Below are 19,502 nucleotides of genomic sequence, written 5' to 3' on the forward strand. Positions count from 1 at the left end.
CAAATGTCATGCAGGGAAGCGTCATGCGTTTCTAATCTGCTTTGAACCCTGGCGCGTCCCTGCCTATGGAGGAACCGCCGCCTGGAGGAGGTTCCCCCAAACCTTGAGCACCTCGAGAGGTTCTGAGCTTCAGATCCTCTCAGGCCCACCACCACGACCACCACCACCAGCATCGCCCCCGGCCCATCGTGGCCAGGAACAATGGGGTTTCTGGCCCAAAATGCACATCGGGAAGCTCCAGGCCTAATCCCAGCTCCGATCTCATGGTGCGGAGCACTCCATCCTTCTCCAGATCCTAAGGGGCGGACGGGAGACCCAACTGGAAAGGCGTCGACCCACCTGTTCAGTTGCAGAGGCTGAAGCTCCTCTTTTTGGAAGCAGGCAAAGCAGAAAGAATCCATGTCCTCGAGGCGGGAAGGAAGGGGTTGCACCTGACCGGGCCACCCTCGGCGGTTGCGGCCGTTATTCGCATCTTCCCTGGAGCAACGCACGACCCCACTCAGCTGTCCTGCCTGAGCAGCTGAGAGGCAACATCTCACAAGTCGGCCTCCTCTCTGGTTCCCCACCTCTGCTTCCGGCACGCAGAGCCCGCTGCTTCTCTGGCCATGCTGGGAGATGACCGGGGAACGGCCAGCGCTGAAGAGAGGAAGGGGGTGTTGCTCAGGGATGGCGGGGACAGCAGTCCTGAGCTAGGAAAAGTTATCGCCTTGTTTGCTTTGCACCTTCTTGGGATCCCTTACAGCTGGGACCGTAACCGAACCCCTCTCCCTTCCTTGTGGGCTTTGCCCTGTCTGTTTTATCTTGAGGAGCTCCCTCAGCCTTTCTGCCAGCCCTTCCTCGGGAGTCCCTGTTCCTCAAGAGTCACTGCAGACCTCCAAGAAGTTTCCTTTCCCCTTTTTGCAGCCAGAGAGGAGGCCTCTGTGTTTTCCTCCTAGCTGGTCAATCTTGAAGGCAAGCTCTCTCACAGTGGAGATGGACCTCAGCGGTCCCTCGGCTGGTCCATGCGACGAAGAGCCTGAGGTCCCTTCGGCGGAGATGCAGGCGGTGCCAAAACTGCCCCCGAAGCCCGGCCACACTCACCCATCACCACATCCCGGTCCTCCGTCTGAGAGAAGCGAGAGTGTTCGATGCACAGCTCCCCACTGGAAAATGCTCTCTCTTTTTTTGGAGGGTTCGCAGTGAAGCCCCAGGGGAAGGTTCGCCAAGCCAGGCTTCGCTGCCCAGCTGTCCAAGCCGGTCCAGAGGACAACTTTGCCCTGAAGAAAGTTTCCTCCTCAGCTCTCTCCGGGGCTGGGGTTGTCCTTCTGGCGCACAGACAGGGAGGGCACCGGGGAAGAGGAGGATGAGCGGTGGGCGCAGGTGGGTATGGACACGCAAACAGGTGCACGTGAATGAGAGTGAAGGAGAGACAGAGCGCCAGAGAGAGAGAGAAAGGATTCCTCCGTGCCCGACTGGAGTCCCAGAGAGCAGCAGCCCAGACCGGCCAAGCGCCAGCCCGCTCGGCTTTGCCCTGGCACGGCAAACCTCTGGACCTCTGGCAGAAGAGACCCACATCTACGAGGGCTGGTCTCATTGACAGAGCAGCCAGCTCTCTCTCTCTCTGACAGATAAAGCACGGCGGGTATTAATAGCTCAAGATTCACGCGGAGAGAGAGGCGGGAGGGTTAACTCTTCCACTGCCAGCGCTCTGGCCCTGTCAGTCCACGCTGCCTCTCAGAGACCGAACCTCTCCAGCTTATGGGCCCAGATTGGACAGCAGCCCAGAAATCCTCTCCATGCAAGACCATTTTCCGTAGGAAGGGGGGACTCAACCCTTGGCATCTCTTTTGCCATTTTCCTCTGCCACGTTCCTGTCCCTCTGACAAAAGACAAGCCTGCAGGCATTTAGTGGGAGATGCCCGCCCACCCGCCTGGGCAATAAAGCAGGAGCAACAACATCATCTGTTAATAGCTTCTGTGTCAGACGCCGGTCACAATAAATGGCTTTTGTTGCAGGCCAAGCTTGGGAATGCTGGTTTTTGGGATCCAGTGTTTGGAAAACCACCACTAACCACCCCAGGTGAACATGGTCCCTGGGCCATTGAAGGAGGATTCTGGGATCAAAGGTAAGGTAAAGGTAAAGGTTCCCCTTGACAATTTTTGTCCAGTCGTGTTCAACTCTAGGGGGTGGTGCTCATCCCCGTTTCCAAGCCATAGAGCCAGCTTTTTGTCTGAAGACAATCTTCCGTGGTCACATGGCCAGTGCGACTTAGACACGGAACGCTGTTACCGTCCCACCGAAGTGGTCCCTATTTATCTACTTGCATTTGCATGCTTTCGAACCGCTAGGTTGGCAGGAGCTGGGACAAGCGACGGGCGCTCACTCCGTCGCGTGGATTCGATCTTACGACTGCAGGTCTTCTGACCCTGCAGCACAGGCTTCTGTGGTTTAGCCCGCAGGGCCCCACGTCCCTTTGCGCCACCACATCCCTGGGATCAAAAGCCATCGTTAATTCTCTCCCCCACTCCAAAATGCAATGTAAAAGCTACAAACTCAAGAAACGATTTTATACTAACTCCTCACCAGCCTACCTTACAGGAAAACAGTTAATTTTGTCTTTGGGGACCGGAGATATTTAAGATGTAGTTAGTAATGCTTGGATAGAAGACTACCAAAGAAAACCAGGGATCTCCATGTAGGGCTAGAAGACTATGCCACCTGAAATTGTGAAAGACCAGCTGCAGTCAGAGTGGACAGACCAAGGGTATTATCATGTATAAAGCATGACTAGATAGGCGGGGTATAAATACAATAAATAAATAAATAAATAAATAAATAAATAAATAAATAAATAAATAAATAAATAAATAAATAAATAATAAAAATGTTCTTCTTTGTGTTGTAAGTCCGCTCCTTGACCAGTTCTCCCACTGAGCCACAGTCCTTCTCCAAAAACCTGAAGCCATCCATCCCACCCCAAAGGTGTGCTCTTAAAGGTACCAAGCAGAGTTAAGGTCACCAAAGAAAACCTAAGCCAGGTGTGGAGAATTTTTGGCTCTCCAGATGTTTAGGGCTAGAACTCCTCACTCCCACTGTCCATGCTGGTTCAGGGGTTTCTATAGGCTGGCATATCATCAGATTAAGTTTTCCTCTCTTAAGGGAGTCAGAAGCTGCATCAGTTCTCCATTGGCATCGATAACAAGGGATCAACAGTGAAATATCCCCTTTCCCTGTTCTAGTTCCTTCTTTTCCTTGAATTTGCGTGAACACAGAACTCCAGACCATTACTTTAAGGATAAAAAGCTCCCAGAATCCTCCAGCTTTCATGGCCAGTGCTTGGTGATCTGGCTAGTAGCCATCCTGGATGGAGGACATGGTGATTTCTAGCCCCCCCCCAAAAAAGGGACAGACTTCAGTTCTGGTTCATTCAATACTTTCTTGTGTGTCATATTTATTCCGTATTCTTTTGGTTCTAGGCTGGTTGGACTACTGCCTAGTCTATGGCAAGGACCGGTCATCCCGAGCACCTAATATGGTCTTTTTATCTACAGATGCAGCCTATTAATCATGGGTCAACCCGTCAATTCTGATTTATGGTGACCCTTTTCAGGGTTTTCCAGGTAGAGAATGTTCAGAAGCGGTTTCCTCTTCCCTTCTCCTGGAGCTAGCTCTGGAACTTCGCAGCTTGCCCAAAGCCACCCAGGCTGGCCCTTCTCACAGAAGGCACAGCGGGGGAATCAAACTCCCAACTTCTGGCTCCCAACTTCAAGCTCCAAACGTCTGGATACCTAAATCACTGAGCTATCCAGCCAATTTATGCTGGCGGCAGAGTCGGAAGCCGGCTGTTCAATTCCACGCTGTGCCTCCTAAGGGTAGAATCAGCCGGTGTGGCCATGGGCGAGCTGCATAGTCCCTATAAGAAAGGAATGGTAAATTACTTCTGTGTATTCTCTACCTAGAAAACTCCAGAAAGGGTTGCTCTAAGTTAGAATTGCCTTGACGACATGCAGTTGTTATTATTGTGAATGTGATAAATGTTCACAACCAACAGGGATTGGGTCTAAAAACTAACATGCAGCAGGAACAGGTTAATAATAGATCCTGCAGAAAAGTAGAGGCAGAAATCTCTGGGTGCAAGATGAAAGACTTTCAAGAAGCTGGATACAGAAAAAACTTCTTAACTGCTAGAGCAATACAACAATTAGAACCCATGGCCTCAGAGGGAGGTGGCGAGCGCTCCAGCACTGGAGGCATCCAGGAGAAAACTGGACCGCCATCTGTCAGATCTGATTTGATTTGGATTCCTGTCTTGAGCCTGGGGGTTGGACTGGATGGCCTTCTTGGCCCCTTCCAACTTAGTTATACTAGTACAGTATTCTATTTCATTATCCTCCATCGTTCCAGAGGGGAATCAAAGTTTGGGGTATTTCCTTCTTCGTGTGCACATTTTAAACCTTCCCTGCAAAAAAGTAATGCAACAAGGGATAGGAGAGACTAAATTAAAACATTCAGCTTGATCTGTTATCAGTGGTTCCCATACTTTGGTCTCCAGATGTTCTTAGACTACAACTCCCAGAAGCCTTCACTACTACCATGTTTTCATAAGACAGGGTTTTATATTAATTTTTGCTCCAAAAATGCATTAAGGCTTATTTTCAGGGGATGTTTTATATTTTTTTTCATGTACAACAATCCACGTTTATTCAAACACAGTCATGTCATCTTCTTCTGGTTGCTGCACAAGAGTGGAGGGTGGGGTTTCATTTAACTAAGGCTTATTTTAGGGGTAGGGCTTATATGACGAGCATCCTGAAAAATCCTACTAGGGCTTATTTTCAGGTTAGGTCTTATTTTTGGAGAAACAGGGTAGCTATGTTGGCCAGGATTTCTGGGAGTTTTTCTTGGCAGGAAAGATGATGCCATCACCTGTCCCCTCTCCTCCATTCCCCTCGAGTCCATTAGCAATCTTTACAGTAATTGGAGGTGCGGATAGGTTTTCCTAGCAACACTATATTTTTATGAGATATCTCTTCTGTAAGAGCTCTTTAACACAGTTGTGTCTCAAATGCAAATTTAGGACCCCATTGGTTTCATAAATATCTGCTCCTGATAGAACTGAAAACTGTTGGAGTTTTTACAAACTCGCATGCTGCCGTTTGCATGCCTGGGGGGGGATTTTTCTGTGCTGGGGTGACTGTCAATCTATCCATCACTAACCAATCACTCCTTCCGACCTCTGAATTCAAAGACAGCCCCGCCTCTCTGCTGGGTGGTTTGTTCCTTTCCCTCTCTTTAGTTTGCTGAAGTAGGTGTTAGTTTGCTGTTGATCTATTCACAGCTGTAAGTAATGGAATGTTTTTTTTTAATTCTTTCTACTACGAATGTTTCAGAGTGAGTTGCGGAGACTGTAAGTGCCAGTTAATGAGAAAGAAGTGGACTATCTGGGGAATGTGAACTATTCTCCTCTGTGACTTCTACTGAAAGGAACTAGTTACAAATAAGAAGCCTTCTGTTAATAATTCTTGTCCCCAATAGCCTTGATGGAAGAGGCGTGGCACCAAAATGCAACCGGAAAGTGTTGGAGCCACACTCTTAGCCTGACTACCTTATAGGGTTGTTGTTGTGAGGATCAAGCAGGGAAGTGGAGAGCCACATATCATGAGCAAATCAGAGGTGATGTATATCATGATAACCAATAAACAATTGTTTCTGGGCTTCACAACTACATTCCATGAGAAGATCTCTTTGGATTCAGAGGCAGGAAGGAATGACTGGTTGGTGCTGAGTGTCATTTACGGTCACCCCAGCCCAGAACCTGGGCTTCTCCAGATAATGAAAAAAAAATTCAGTTTAGCCTAGTTTGAAAAGTCACTTTCTTTCTTTATGGCAGTTCCTGGGATCTCCCAGATAGCATAGCTGCTCCGCCTACAATTGAGTGGTACAAAAAATAATAATCACCTGCCATCAAGTTCATTCTGACTTATGATAACCCTTTTAAGGGTTTTCCAGATAGAGAATACTCAGAAGTGGCTTAACCCTTCCCTTCTTTTGGGGGTGCCTTGGGAACTTTGGGAGAAAAACCAGCCTGTGTAGCCTTGGGCAAGCTGCACAGTTTAGATGCCTAAACCACTGACTTATCCAGCCAGCTAGAGCGGTACAGGAATGGGTACCCTTAAGAATACACAGAACCCACAGTACAAAAGACTTAGAGTTACACAGAATTCCTCAGCATGTTACCTGATAAAGCCAGTGGACTAAAACAGCTACCGTATTTTTCGCACCATAAGACGCACTTTCCCCCCACAAAACAGGGGGGTGGAAAGTCTGTGCGTCTTATGCAGTGAAGAAAACAGATTATATTTTCCTGTTTTCTTCTCCTAAAAAATTGGTGCGTCTTATGGAAAGGTGCATCTTATGGAACGAAAAATGTAACTTTTCACTTGTTGCTAGACCCGTTTTGAATCCCAGCCTTGACCGCTTGGCCATTTCAGCCTGCAGCCCAACAGGGAGAGACGGGGACTCTGTATGACCTTGGACAAGACGCTCTACTTGGAGGAGAGTTCGAAAACCGTTCTTTCCTCTGCCACCCCCCCCCCCAAGTGTGGGCTTTGTCATTTTACCTCTTGAATTATTTAATGTGTCTCCATTCAAAATGCATCTCCCCAGCCCAGCCCTGCCCTTGCTAATGGGAAAAATCAATCGCTTGTTAATTTATGGGGGCCAGGAGGAAGCTTTCTGCATGCCGTTCACAAAGAACATTTGCACAGTCCCACGGGACCTCGACTGGATGTCGCTGCTCTGGAGGGAAGCCCGTGTAGGTCAGGAGACCACCGGCAGGGCTACGGAAATGCTATTCCCCCTCCCGCCATCATTCTTCTCCTGCAAAAATACAGCCTGAAAATGTTTCCTTTTCCTGAGATGCCTCCAGAAGAAGAAAACACGAAACCACTTCTGAGTACCTTCTACAGTACTTAGAAAAACCTGAAAAGGGTCTCCCGTAATTCGGGACTGACTTGAAGGCGCATGATTATTATTCTGGCCAGAACTGAGTTGTATATTTTGCATTTCACTCCACGGCCTGCCCCCTTTAATTTCAAGGAAAATAAAACTCAGTTGAGACAATACAACTAGCATGTTGTTAAAGCTGGTGGCCTATCCGCAGAACATCATGCCTAAGCATTCAGACCTGCAAATGAAGCCCATGTTTACCTCTTTATGACCAATCACAAAACCAGCCAAGCTAATTTCCAAGACAGGATGGTGAGAACACTTGTGCTAGGAAAATCAGACTTAGCACATAAGGAATACTAGCTTCTAATTACATATTATCTATATAGCTTGATCCTTAGGACTTTACGGAACAAGTACTAAATTTTTTGCCCTGTTTGGTGTGTTTTTAAACAATCGTTCCCGTTCTATCGCTTCCTCTTTGTTATTGTTTTCTTTTCTTTTTTTTCCCAGTTTCTGCCTGGGATAAATTCAGAGTATAGAAAATAATTTGGGGGGGGGGGCTCTGTTTCCCACAAAATCCCCCATTCAGCTTTCTTGAGTGTTGCTCAAACAACAGTTCCTCTTTCTCCAGAAACATCTGGATCAGAGATTCTCTCACGTAACCAGTTCTTGTTGGAGGTTTACTGCAACCTCGCATGCTGCCTGTCATCTTTTTTTTTTAAATGGGAGGGCCTTTTTTTGGGCTGAGGTGATTGGTTAGTGCTCGATAAAACAATCATCCCTTCCAGCCTCTGATTCAAAGAAAGACCCGTCTCCCTGCTGGGTGCTCCTTCCCTTCTCTTTAGTCTGTTGAAGTCACCTTCTTTGTTTGCTGTTGATATCTTCACAACTGTAAGTAGCAAAACATTTTTTTAATTCTTTCTCCTACAAATTTCAGAGTGAGCTACCGAAACCTTAGGTAAAGGTAAAGGTTCCCCTTGACATATAGTCTAGTTGTGTTCAACTCTAGGGCACGGTGCTCATCCCCGTTTCCAAGCCATAGAGCCAGCGTTCGTCCAAAGACAGTTTCCGTGGTCACGTGGCCAGCGCAACTAGACACGGAACGCCGTGACCTTCCCACCGAGGTGGTCCCTATTTATCTACTTGCCTTTTTACATGCTTTCGAACTGCTGGGTTGGCAGGAGCCGGGACAAGCGAGGGGAGCTCCCTCCCTCGCCTGGATTCGATCTTACGACGGCTGGTCTTCCGACCTTGCAGCACAGAGGCTTCTGAGGTTTAACCCGCAGTGCCACCACGTCCCTGAGACCTTAAGGGCCAGTTAATGAGTAAGGGGTGGACTATCTTGAGAACTTGTAACTATTCTCCTCTATGAGTCTCTGTCCTGCTGTGTAACAAAAAGGAGTGCTAGCAGCAATTCAAAACTCTTACCACTGGTCTCAAGTTGTTTATAGCTAGAGCATGGAAAAATTACAGTGGCCAGACTGACTGATGCATTTTGGGGATTTCCGTTTAGAAAACTAACTTTTCCAAACTGTGACTATAGACCTAGTGCAGAGTTTTTGAACTGCCACCAAAATTCCTTCATTACCCTGGATGGGAGATGCCAGCGGCTGCTTTACCTGAGGCGGGGAAATGTTTGGGGCTGCCCCGAATGTACATCTTATAAATCACTAACAGCAAGAAGAAGCAACTCTGATTCCTTTTCAGCGGAACCCAGTTTTCTTGACGTTTCTTAAAGGCAATCAAGGCGAAAGCTGTCCTTTTGGCCCCGGCGTTCACATCCGAGCACTTAGACCGCTTTCTCCGCAGGCACTCCTGCCCTCCCCGGCTCCGAGAGTCTCCCCCCCATTAGTGCAAGGCCTCCATGTTCTCAGCCGCTATTCTCCAGAGCATAGAGAACAAAACAAACTCTCCACGAGTGGAATTGTTTTTTCCCCTGAAACCACGGGACGGGTTCCAAAATCAAAATCGCCCTGCGCAGCGGGCCGATGAGGGTCATCTCCGAACAAATGCGATTGGAATGGACTTTCTTGGACTCTGGTGCTGGAAAAATTCTATTGATGGTTCTCCTACTTGATCGGCTTTCAGCATCCAAAGGACTTCAGTGGCATATGGTTGGGCACCTTTGCGTCAGGAATTGCTACAGAAGCTAGAAATGAACTCGCTGCTAATTGCAAGTTATGGGTGTCCGATTCTTCCCACGTTTGTTCATTTAGTCGTGTCCGACTCTTTGTGACCCATGGACCAGAGCACGCCAGGCCCTCCTGTCTTCCACTGCCTCCCGGAGTTGGGTCAGATTCATGTTGGTTGCTTCGCAGACAGTGTCCAGCCATCTCATCCTCTGTCGTCCCCTTCTCCTCTTGCCTTCGCACTTTCCCAACATTAAGGTCTTTTCCAGGGAGTCCTCTCTTCTCATGAGATGGCCAAAGGATTGGAGCCTCAGCTTCAGGATCTGTCCTTCCAATGAGCACTCAGGGTTGATTTCCTTTAGAATTTATAGGTTTGTTCTCCTTGCAGTCCAGGGGATTCTCAAGAGCCTCCTCCAGCACCACAATTCAAAGGCATCAATTCTTCGGCGGTCTGCTTTCTTTATGGTCCAGCTCTAACTTCCATACATCACGATAGGAAAAACCATAGCTTTCACCATTCGGACTTTTGTTGGCAAGGTGATGTCTCTGCTTTTTAAGATGCTGTCAAGATTTGTCATTGCTTTCCTCCCAAGAAGCAGGCGTCTTTTAATTTCGTGGCTGCTGTCTCCATCTGCAGTGATCATGGAGCCCAGGAAAATAAAATCTGTCTCTTCCCACACACACCCCCCAAAAATAATTTATTTAATTAAAATAGTTCTACCTCCGCCTTTCTCCTTAACAAGGACTCAAGGCAGCGCACAGAGTTAAAAGACAAAATTTTAAAGCTAAAAACAGTATACCAAAGGATACTAAAAAGGATCAAACTATTATCACACTAAAAAAAAGGGTTAACAAAAGCAACACCAAAAACACATTCAAAGCAGCAAGAGACACTGATGTATTTTTAAAAACCCACTCAAGCAGCCGGTCATTTAGAGGAAAGTCTGCCTGAAGATAAAAGTCTTCACCTGCTTGCGGAAGGACAGCCAACAGGCTAGCCTCCAGTGGGAGGGAGTTCCAAAGTCTGGGAGCAGTGGCAGAGAAGCCACTCTCTCCCATGTGTCCCCACCAAACGCACCCGTGAAGATGATGGGACTGAGCAAAAGGCCTCTCCTGAGTATCTTAACACTTGAGCAGGCTCATAAAAGGAGACACGGTCTTTGAGAAAGCTCAGGTGTAACTAAGTTACATTACAATTATAATGAGTCAATGATAAAGTATTGTTGTTAACGTTGCTTTGCACATTTTTTAAAAAATGTAGAAAGATGGGTTCCTCCAACAAAATCCATCAAATGTTTTCTCCGTCTCTAGCACTAAAAATGACAAAGGCCATATTAAGAATATTAAGAGCTTTGACACATGAACCTCGCTGAATTCAGTGGGAGTGAGAATTGCTATTCCCAGCGTGCATGATAGGCTTGAGGACAACCCATTTGCTCACACCGGATGCATGGGGAGGTGGGACCCTTGCTTTGTGATTCACTTCGGGGGTTCAGGAGATGGAAAGGAGGGGAGAGAGGAGGAAGAAAGAAACCTGACACAACCTCCCACATCACTCTGGGGAAAGGGTCTGAGAAATCCGTATATGCAATTTGCACTTGCTAATTCCTATGTGGTGGTAATTCTGTGCTACAAAGTCCTTTCGCACCCATGACAACTCCAATACGATTTTCTATATGTGAAGCAATGATTTATCATTGCCACGTCCCAATTAATTCCCATGTCTGACTGGGGATTTGAACCAGGCCTCCCGAGTCTTGGTTTAACTCTGTACTTTTACACCTGCACACAACTCAAATGTAGAAATGAAGATTTTCCAAGCATTGATGTATTTTAAACAGAACTACCTCTTACCATCCTGTGAAAGAGGGTGACTTGGTGATCTATGCCGCTCAGTGCATGGTGTTTACTAAGGATGCAACCACTTTGGCAAAGAAGGTGGGAGATGCTATAGGACTGGGACAGGCTGGTTCGCATATTTTTCCATTCACCACGTGCCATAAAAGCAAACGCGATTCGGCCCAGACTTCCCCATCCCACAGCCATATTTTTGCCTCCACTGCTAGGGCTCCTACTTTTTTTTTACCATCAGATCTATTCACATCGGTTCAGACCGTGTGATCGCTTGAATCAATGCAGAAGACTATCATCCTTCACTTTCCACTATTCCCTACAAGGCAAAATATGCCCCTCTCCTTTTTTTTTTTTTTAACCAGCTTGGTATTAACGCTGTTGCTCTAGGATGCATAGACATCAGAAAGAAAGAAAGAAAGAAAGAAAGAAAGGAAGAAAGGAAGAAAGGAAGGAAGAAAGAAAGAAAGAAAGAAAGAAAGAAAGAAAGAAAGAAAGAAAGAAAGAAAGAAAGAAAGAAAGAAAGAAAGAAAGAAAGAAAGGAAGGAAGGAAGGAAGGAAGGAAGGAAGGAAGGAAGGAAGGAAGGAAGGAAGGAAGGAAGGAAGGAAGAAAGAAAGAAAGAAAGAAAGAAAGAAAGAAAGAAAGAAAGAAAGAAAGAAAGAAAGAAAAAGAGGAAATGGGATGAGGAAATTGCCCTGTGACCCTTCTTTACTGATTATTAAATAGTTCATCTGTAACTGTGCTTCCTGCAGGGCCCTTATGTTAACAAGCTGCACACAAGGCAGTTTAGCTAATTTCCTCCTCTTCCTGTGTGATCAATTAATTTGAACAGATCCAGGGAAGTCAGAATTCCCCAGTGCTGACAAACATGACTACTTTCAGCAACAGACCTCAACAGACTTAAGAGAAGGGGGGAAAACACAGAGTGGAGACACAGCACTCTCCTTGAATTCAGCAGTAGGAGAGAAACTATTGGTCAGTGCTGGATAGAATGACAGTCATCCCAGCCCAGAAGGTCCCTCCCAACCAAACCTGCTAAAGGCAGCATGCGAGACTGCAAAAACTCCAACAGAGGGGATGTTTCTGTGAGTTAATGCCGAAGTAACTTTTCTAAACTCTCGTCTCCAGGGCTAGCCCAGGCTGCAGGCAAGACAAATGTCTATCCTAAAAAATGAAAAAAAAAATGTCTTGGCTAATGGGGCACAAGAGGAAAGAGCAAACTCCAGTTGGTAAGAGAGAGAGAGAGAGAGAGAGCAAGAGAGTCAACAAAGCAGGGCCCTTGGGATTCCCCTAATGAGTTCCAGGAAGCAATAGATGGCAATCCTAAAGGCTCCAAGCACTTGTTAGTAGCCAGGGAGCTGGAAGCAGTGTCGCTCTCCACCCTGGGGACGTTAAGAACCGCCATGCGTTGATGGTATCAAACAAGCACACGCAGAGTCATTCCTCCGATAACCACAGCCGTGCTGGGAAAGTGGAGAGCGCTGGTAATTCCACGCCAGGTGTCCGCAGAAGAGCCCGCTCTTCCCCCTCCCTACTTCAGTGTAAATACAATACAGAACTCAATAAACACCCATTAGCTTTGCGGTCAGAGTCTCGGAACAATTGCACGAATTTAATAGCTGGGCGTCTGGTTTTGTACATCGGCTTTTGGCTCCGCGTCAACCTGTTTCACACCCTGTCATTTGAGATCGATCCCTCCCTTCCCACACCCTGTAAGCTTAAGGCCACTTAGCAAAATCCGTGCGGGTGGCAGCAGCTTTAAAGGCCAGTTAATGAGAAAGGGGTGGACTGTCTGGGGACCTTGTGGCTATTCTCCTCTGCGAGTCTCTGTACTTGTCTTCCTTCTTAGGCATTTGAGGAGGCCGGCAGAATTAATTTAATGGCATGGTGGCTTCGTTTAAAGTACAGAAACCAGAACAAGATGCTGAGACAGGCGATAACGATGGAGAAAAACACCAAAAAATACCCCCTTGGAGCTTGGGAAATCCATTTGGTCAGAATACACCTTTGCAAGGGCAACGCCATTGGGGAAGAGAAGAAAACTCGCTTAGTCCGTGCACTTTTTTGTCCACAAATGAAGATGTGAGCCAGGGCTCCTTTGACAAATAACAATTTATACAGCAGCCACTTTGTGCTAAAAAACGGGAACTGAACCAACTGAGGGACGATCCTTTAATAATTCATTCATATCGGTAGTAATGATATTAATCCATTAATCCAACTGAGGAGCAGGCCATTAGTAAACTGGAACAGGAAGCAATTACAGGTAAAAGCCTGAAGAAAGAAGCTTCAAATTAACATTGCAAAGGGACCTTTTGCACTGATGGTTGACCATCTCCCTAAGAGCCCCACAGACCTTGGGGGGGGGGGAGGCAGAATCCTGTGTTTGTCACAGTTGACTGAACTACAAGGGGTAGCCAAATGGCACATCACGCCTCTCCCCACTCAACCTCAACAGATCCTTTGCACCCCAATTCATTCTGAACCTAAAACAATCAGTCTGGACAGGCCCAAAGAGGCATCAGAGGGTTAGGACCACAACTCCCATAATCCCCATGCTGGATGAGGCTCCTGGGAATTCAAAACATCTGAAGGCGGTAGGTTCCCAGCCCCTGACCTTTTGGTTAAGACAGCTTTTGTAAAGTGGGCTCCCTTCCAGATGTGTTGAGGTTTCAACTCCCATCACCCATAGCCAGATGTGGCAAATACAGGAGGAGAGAGTGTTATCCATTGCGGGCGCTACCATACTGAATCCCCTGCTCTGAATGACTCCAGGATGGACCTTAGGAACCTGTGACATCTGGAGGAAAGCCTCAAGGGCTGGACGGGTCTATAAAGGAGGTGGTGGCAACCTATCAAAGCAACCAGGGTCACAAAAGCTGTTGGAAATACTGCTGTTGGATAAGGATAAAAAAAGGCTGGTAGTCTTTCAGAGTCACGGCCTCCAGGCTATAGGTGCAAGCCAAAGAAATAACAGCCAAGGTTAAAAACGCCCCCAAAGGAGTTCTAAGCTCTTGTTTCAGCTTTCAAGTTTACAGATTCTGACAAAATACATCTTCATGATTCAAAGTGTGAAAGTGTAAGATTTGGCTGGAAGCTGGTAATTTTATTGCACTTATGACTTAGCATACGATATGTGGTTCTTTTTTTGCCACATGCTATACAGTTAAATTACCGTATATTAATGCATATAATGTATGCATTGTATGATTATTTTTTTAAGCTGTGGGGCCTATTTTTGTCGAATCGAATCGAATTCTCCATTCTGTCGTATCTGACCCTTGGCCATTTCACGAGCCAGCTCTCTCCATGATTTCCGATCTTGTACAGCTTCTTTCGGCCGCTTTCTATTTTGGCTGGTGTCTGCTTTGATTACATCCGACAAAGGTGTTCTTGGGCATCCTCATCGTCTTCTACCGCCAACCCTTCCGAGCAGAACACCTTCCTCTCCAGTGATGCTGATCGCATGACGTGGCCGAAACAGCTCAGTCTAAGATTTGTTCTTTTGCTTTCCAGTGAGATGTCCAGTTTTATGAGCTTTCGCGCTTCTTTATTCGTTCTCTTTGCAGTCCTATATTCGTAGGGGGCACCATCATCTTTTCAGTGCTTGTGGCCTCTAAAGGTCTCAGTCCAGCCCTGCCTTGGCCACTGGGAGTCTGACCCGAATTCAAAAAACAACAGGGAGATCAAGAGAACAAAGAGGAAGACTCTGTAGCCCAGCATTGCGAAGCTCGACACTTCGATCTGGTGCTATGTTAAAAATAGCAAAGAAATGTGGTTCCCAGGCTTGGCTTGAAACCCTTTGAAAGGGCGTCCTACATCTGACAGACAGATCTACCCTGTTTCTAAAACAATGCAGAGGCCTTTGATTTAACAGCCGTGCTCCTCCAAGCAGAACCGTTAGTGCTTCTGATGACAAGGCTTCTTATAAGTTCAGAGAGAGAGAGAGAGAGAGAGAGACCCCCTTTCCATGCCTAAAAGATCTTTAACTGTCAAGTCCGAATGGCCCACTTTGATCTTCTGAGCTGTTTTCTCTTAAGACAACCCTTCCTCTCTTCTTGACAGGCTCGCTGCGGAATCAAATGGGCACCACTAGAGTTTTCTTCATGAGATTTGAATGAAATTATTTTTTTAAAAAAAGCTTTACAATTCCCCAGAAGCTCTAAAAGAGAAAAATCATCTGTAGAGCAAAAGGACCCACTGTGTCTTTTTCTTAAAAAGTCCTAGCATAGGTGGCTGTCGCTTAAAGATCTCCGGTCCAGCTGAGTCAAACCTGGAAGCTCATTTTTAGCTAACTGATATCCATCCATCCATCCATCCATCCATCCATCCATCCATCCATCCATCCATCCATCCATCCATCCATCCATCCATCCATTCATCCATCCATCCATCCATCCATGAGCTAATGTTATAAATCGTCTGGAACACACATCTAAAAATCTTTCACACTCATGGGAGAGGGATTGTTGTCCAAAAAAAGTAACTCTTCCAAGTTCTTCAAAAGTTATCAATGTGTTTAGTCGTTTAGTCGTGTCCGACTCTTCGTGACCCCATGGACCAGAGCACGCCAGGCCCTCCTGTCTTCTACTGCCTCCCGGAGTTGTGTCAGGTTCATGTTGGTTGCTTCGCAGACACTGTCCAGCCATCTCATCCTCGGTCGTCCCCTTCTCCTCTTGCCATCACACCTTCCTAACATCAAGGTTTTTTCCAAGGACTCTTTTCTTCTCATGAGATGGCCAAAGTACTGGAGCCTCAGCTTCAGGATCTGTCCTTCAAGTGAGCATTCAGGGTTGATTTCCTTTAGAACTGATAGGTTTGTTCTCCTTGCAGTCCAGGGGATTCTCAAGAGCCTCCTCCAGCACCACAATTCAAAGGCATCAATTCTTCGGCGGTCTGCTTTCTTTATGGTCCAGCTCTCACTTCCATACATCATGACAGGAAAAACCATAGCTTTGACTATTCGGACTTTTGTTGGCAAGGTGATGTCTCTGCTTTTCAAGATGCTGTCAAGATTTGTCATCGCTTTCCTCCCAAGAAGAAGGCGCCTTTTAATTTCAGGGCTGCTGTCTCCATCTGCAGTGATCATGGAGCCCAGGAAGATAAAATTTGACACTGCCTCCATATCTTCCCCTTCTATTTCCCAGGAGGTGATGGGACCAGTGGCCATGATCTTAGTTTTTTTGATGTTGAGTTTCAGACCGTTTTTTGCACTCTCCTCTTTCACTCTCATTACAAGGTTCTTTAATTCCTCCTCACTTTCTGCCATCAGAGTGGTATCATCTGCATATCGGAGGTTGTTGATATTTCTTCCGGCAATCTTAATTCCGGCTTGGGTTTCTTCCAGTCCAGCCTTCCGCATGATGTATTCTGCATATAAGTTAAATAAGCTGGGGGACAATATACAGCCTTGCCGTACTCCTTTCCCAATTTTGAACCACTCAGTTGTTCCATGACCAGTTCTAACTGTTGCTTCCTGTCCCACATATAGGTTTCTCAGGAGACAGATAAAGTGGTCAGGCACTCCCATTTCTTTAAGAACTTGCCATAGTTTGCTGTGGTCCACACAGTCAAAGGCTTTTGCATAGTCAATGAAGCAGAAGTAGATATTTTTCTGGAACTCTCTGGCTTTCTCCATAATCCAGCGCAAGTTAGCAATTTGGTCTCGAGTTCCTCTGCCTCTTCGGAATCCAGCTTGTACTTCTGGGAGTTCTCGGTCCACATACTGCTGAAGCCTACCTTGGAGGATTTTGAGCATAACCTTGCTAGCGTGCGAAATGAGTGCAATTGTACGGTAGTTGGAGCATTCTTTGGCACTGCCTTTCTTTGGGATTGGGATGTAGACTGATCTTTTCCAATCCTCTGGCCACTGTTGAGTTTTCCAAACTTGCTGGCATATTGAATGTAGCACCTTAACAGCATCATCTTTCAAGATTTTAAATAGTTCAACTGGAATGCCATCACCTCCACTGGCCTTGTTGTTAGCCAGGCTTTCTAAGGCCCACTTGACTTCGCTCTCCAGGATGTCTGGCTCAAGGTCAGCAACTACATTGTCTGGGTTGTCCGGGATATCCAAATCTTTCTGATATAATTTCTCTGTGTATTCTTGCCACCTCGTCTTGACGTCTTCTGCTTCTGTTAGGTCCTTCCCATTTTTGTCTTTTATCATGTTCATCTTTGCGCAAAATGTTCCTCTAATATGTCCAATTTTCCTGAAAGTTATCAATCCCCCCCCCCAAAAAAAACAGTCTGAAAGATTTTTAGATGTCTGTTCCAGGGGATTTATAACATTAGTTCTTCACTGAGTAAATAAATATTAGCTGACTAAAAATAAGCTACAGAAAAGAGATATAATCTTAGAGCCGCTGAGCTGGAAAGGACGCTATGGATCAGGAAGTCCAGCCCCTATCAAGCAGGCACAGTGGGGAACTGAACTCCCAGCCTCTGGCCCCACTGCTAAATACAGTACCTGAATGGAAAATTAAGTGCAGGGAAATTGCCCCAGAGGGAGACCACAGCTGTGATACAAGGACATCTGCAAGCGGGATCTGAAGGCTTTAGGAATGGACCTCAACAGATGGGAAACCCTGACATCTGAGTATTCAGCCTGGAGACAGACTTTGCATCACGGCCTCTCCCAATTTGGAGAGATCCTTGTCCAGCAGGCTGAGGCAAAGAGGCAGACCCGAAACCAGCAAAATCAGGGAGCTGGATTGTATTTGTCTTCAGTGTGGAAGGGATAGTCATTCTCAAATTGGCCTTCTCAGCTACACTAGACACTGTTCCAAGTCCTCTATTCAGAACACATTACCATAGTCTCCCGAGACTGAAGGATGCCTAATCTAATCTGATCTATACATTATCATTGGATTCTTCCCTGGATCAAAGTGTCCTCTGTACGGAATCCTTTAAAAGTGCCAGTCCTAACGGGAGGCAGAATGAAGCATCCTTCCTAGACCGCAGATGCTGGGGAAATAGGAGGGTCAGAGAGGTTGTGGGAAACAGGGGGTGTCCCCCACGTCAGCTACTCTCCTCGGGTGCCGTGGAAGATGTCTCTTCTTGCCCATGATGAAGTAAGAAAGGTGGAAAAGATAACGTGTGTTGTCTTGTACATTGCTGATGCTGTGAGTTCTGTGTTGTGCTAGTCCTGACCGTTAGACAGAGGTGCATACAGAAACAATCCTGGGTCATGATGGATTAATTATATAGCCCAGGAACAGCCGGGGAGGGGGGGGGGAAAGAGACATTTAAGTGGTTACCTATGACACAGGACAGAACGTCCTTCACTTCAAGTAGACAAGAACACAGAAGACAATTAACAATCCTTTGATCTGCTAAAAGTCTGTTTCCAGTCAGAGCTCAAATACATTATTTTTTCCAGACCACAGTTCACAGTCAATCCCGAGAGCGACTCTTTGGGGAAAGCCTGCAAATTGAAGTCTAAAAGAAGTAACTTTCTGAAGGCTTGATGCCAAGGTGCAGCAGCAATGCTCTAAAATAGAAAGATCCTTCTATCAGATCCACTGCTGTTTTGCAGCTATTTATATTCTAGCTTTTGTTGGTTTTTTTGTTTTCTAATTGGTTTACGAGAAGAGTTCAAAATGCTTCCATTTTTATCCATGCACCTTCAGGCCCAGAAATAGTAAATTCAGGCACTTACTTACTGTGAGGTAGCATTTAGCATGCTGGATTGAAACGGGGAGATCCTCATTCTAATGGGCTGTGGAATTCACAATCGCTAGTCGTTTTCCCTCAGAAACTGACCTACCTCACAAGACTGTTGTGAGAACATGGAGAAAAGAAGAGTCGGGTGGATCACCTTGAACTCATCGGGAGAAAGGCATGATGGAAATATAACTACCAATTAGATTAAAATAAAGTGAGACCCCCATTTCCATGGTGATCGTTTCCAAACCCTCCTCCATGGATTCTGAAATATGCAGATTAAAGTGAATACTATTTTAGCAAATTCTATCCTACATAGCGAGGGACGTGGTGGCGCTACGGGTTAAACCGCAGGAGCCTCTGTGCTGCAAGGTCGGAAGACCAGCCGTCATAAGATCGAATCCATGCGACAGAGTGAGCTCCCATCGCTTGTCCCAGCTCCTGCCAACCTAGCAGTTCAAAAGCATGTAAATGTAAGTAGATAAATAGGTACCCCTTCGGTGGGAAGGGGTACAGACAAACGCTGGCTCTATGGCTTTGAGACAGGGACGAGCACCGCGCAGCAGAGTCAGACACAAGGGGAAGCTTTACTTTTACAGTGATTCCTTACTAAATGACGGCCCTGCTAAACCACAAATCCACATGACGATGACTTTTTGCAATCGCTATAGCAATTTGCAAAACAGTCCTCTTGCCCTCATACTTTCCCAGCATCAGGGTCTTTTCCGGGGAGTCTTCTCTTCTCTATGAGATGGCCAAAGTATTGGAGCCTCAGCTTCAGGATCTGTCCTTCCAGAGTGCACTCAGGGTTGATTTCCTTCAGAATGGAGAGGTTTGTTTTCTTTGCAGTCCAGGGGACTCTCAAGAGTCTTTGGTACCAAGCCCCAAATCTGAGTCCCTACTAAAAATAAGCTTTTTCCGCCAG

The 19,502-nt window shown here is 46.4% G+C and overlaps 1 protein-coding gene across 1 annotated transcript in view; it reads right to left on the bottom strand.

Annotated features, from left to right (window-relative positions):
• The window catches only part of SBK1 (SH3 domain binding kinase 1), a 73,422-nt gene extending 72,978 nt beyond the window's left edge, over positions 1–444 (bottom strand). Inside the window, exon 1 of the mRNA XM_020815853.3 lies at positions 340–444. Coding sequence (XP_020671512.2) covers positions 340–401 — 62 coding nt within the window. The 5' untranslated portion in view covers positions 402–444. The remainder of the gene's footprint in view (positions 1–339) is intronic.
• Between the last annotated feature and the right edge of the window lie 19,058 nt (positions 445–19,502).

This window comes from Pogona vitticeps, chromosome 13, assembly GCF_051106095.1.
Source record: "Pogona vitticeps strain Pit_001003342236 chromosome 13, PviZW2.1, whole genome shotgun sequence".
Taxonomy (NCBI): Eukaryota; Metazoa; Chordata; class Lepidosauria; order Squamata; family Agamidae; genus Pogona; species Pogona vitticeps.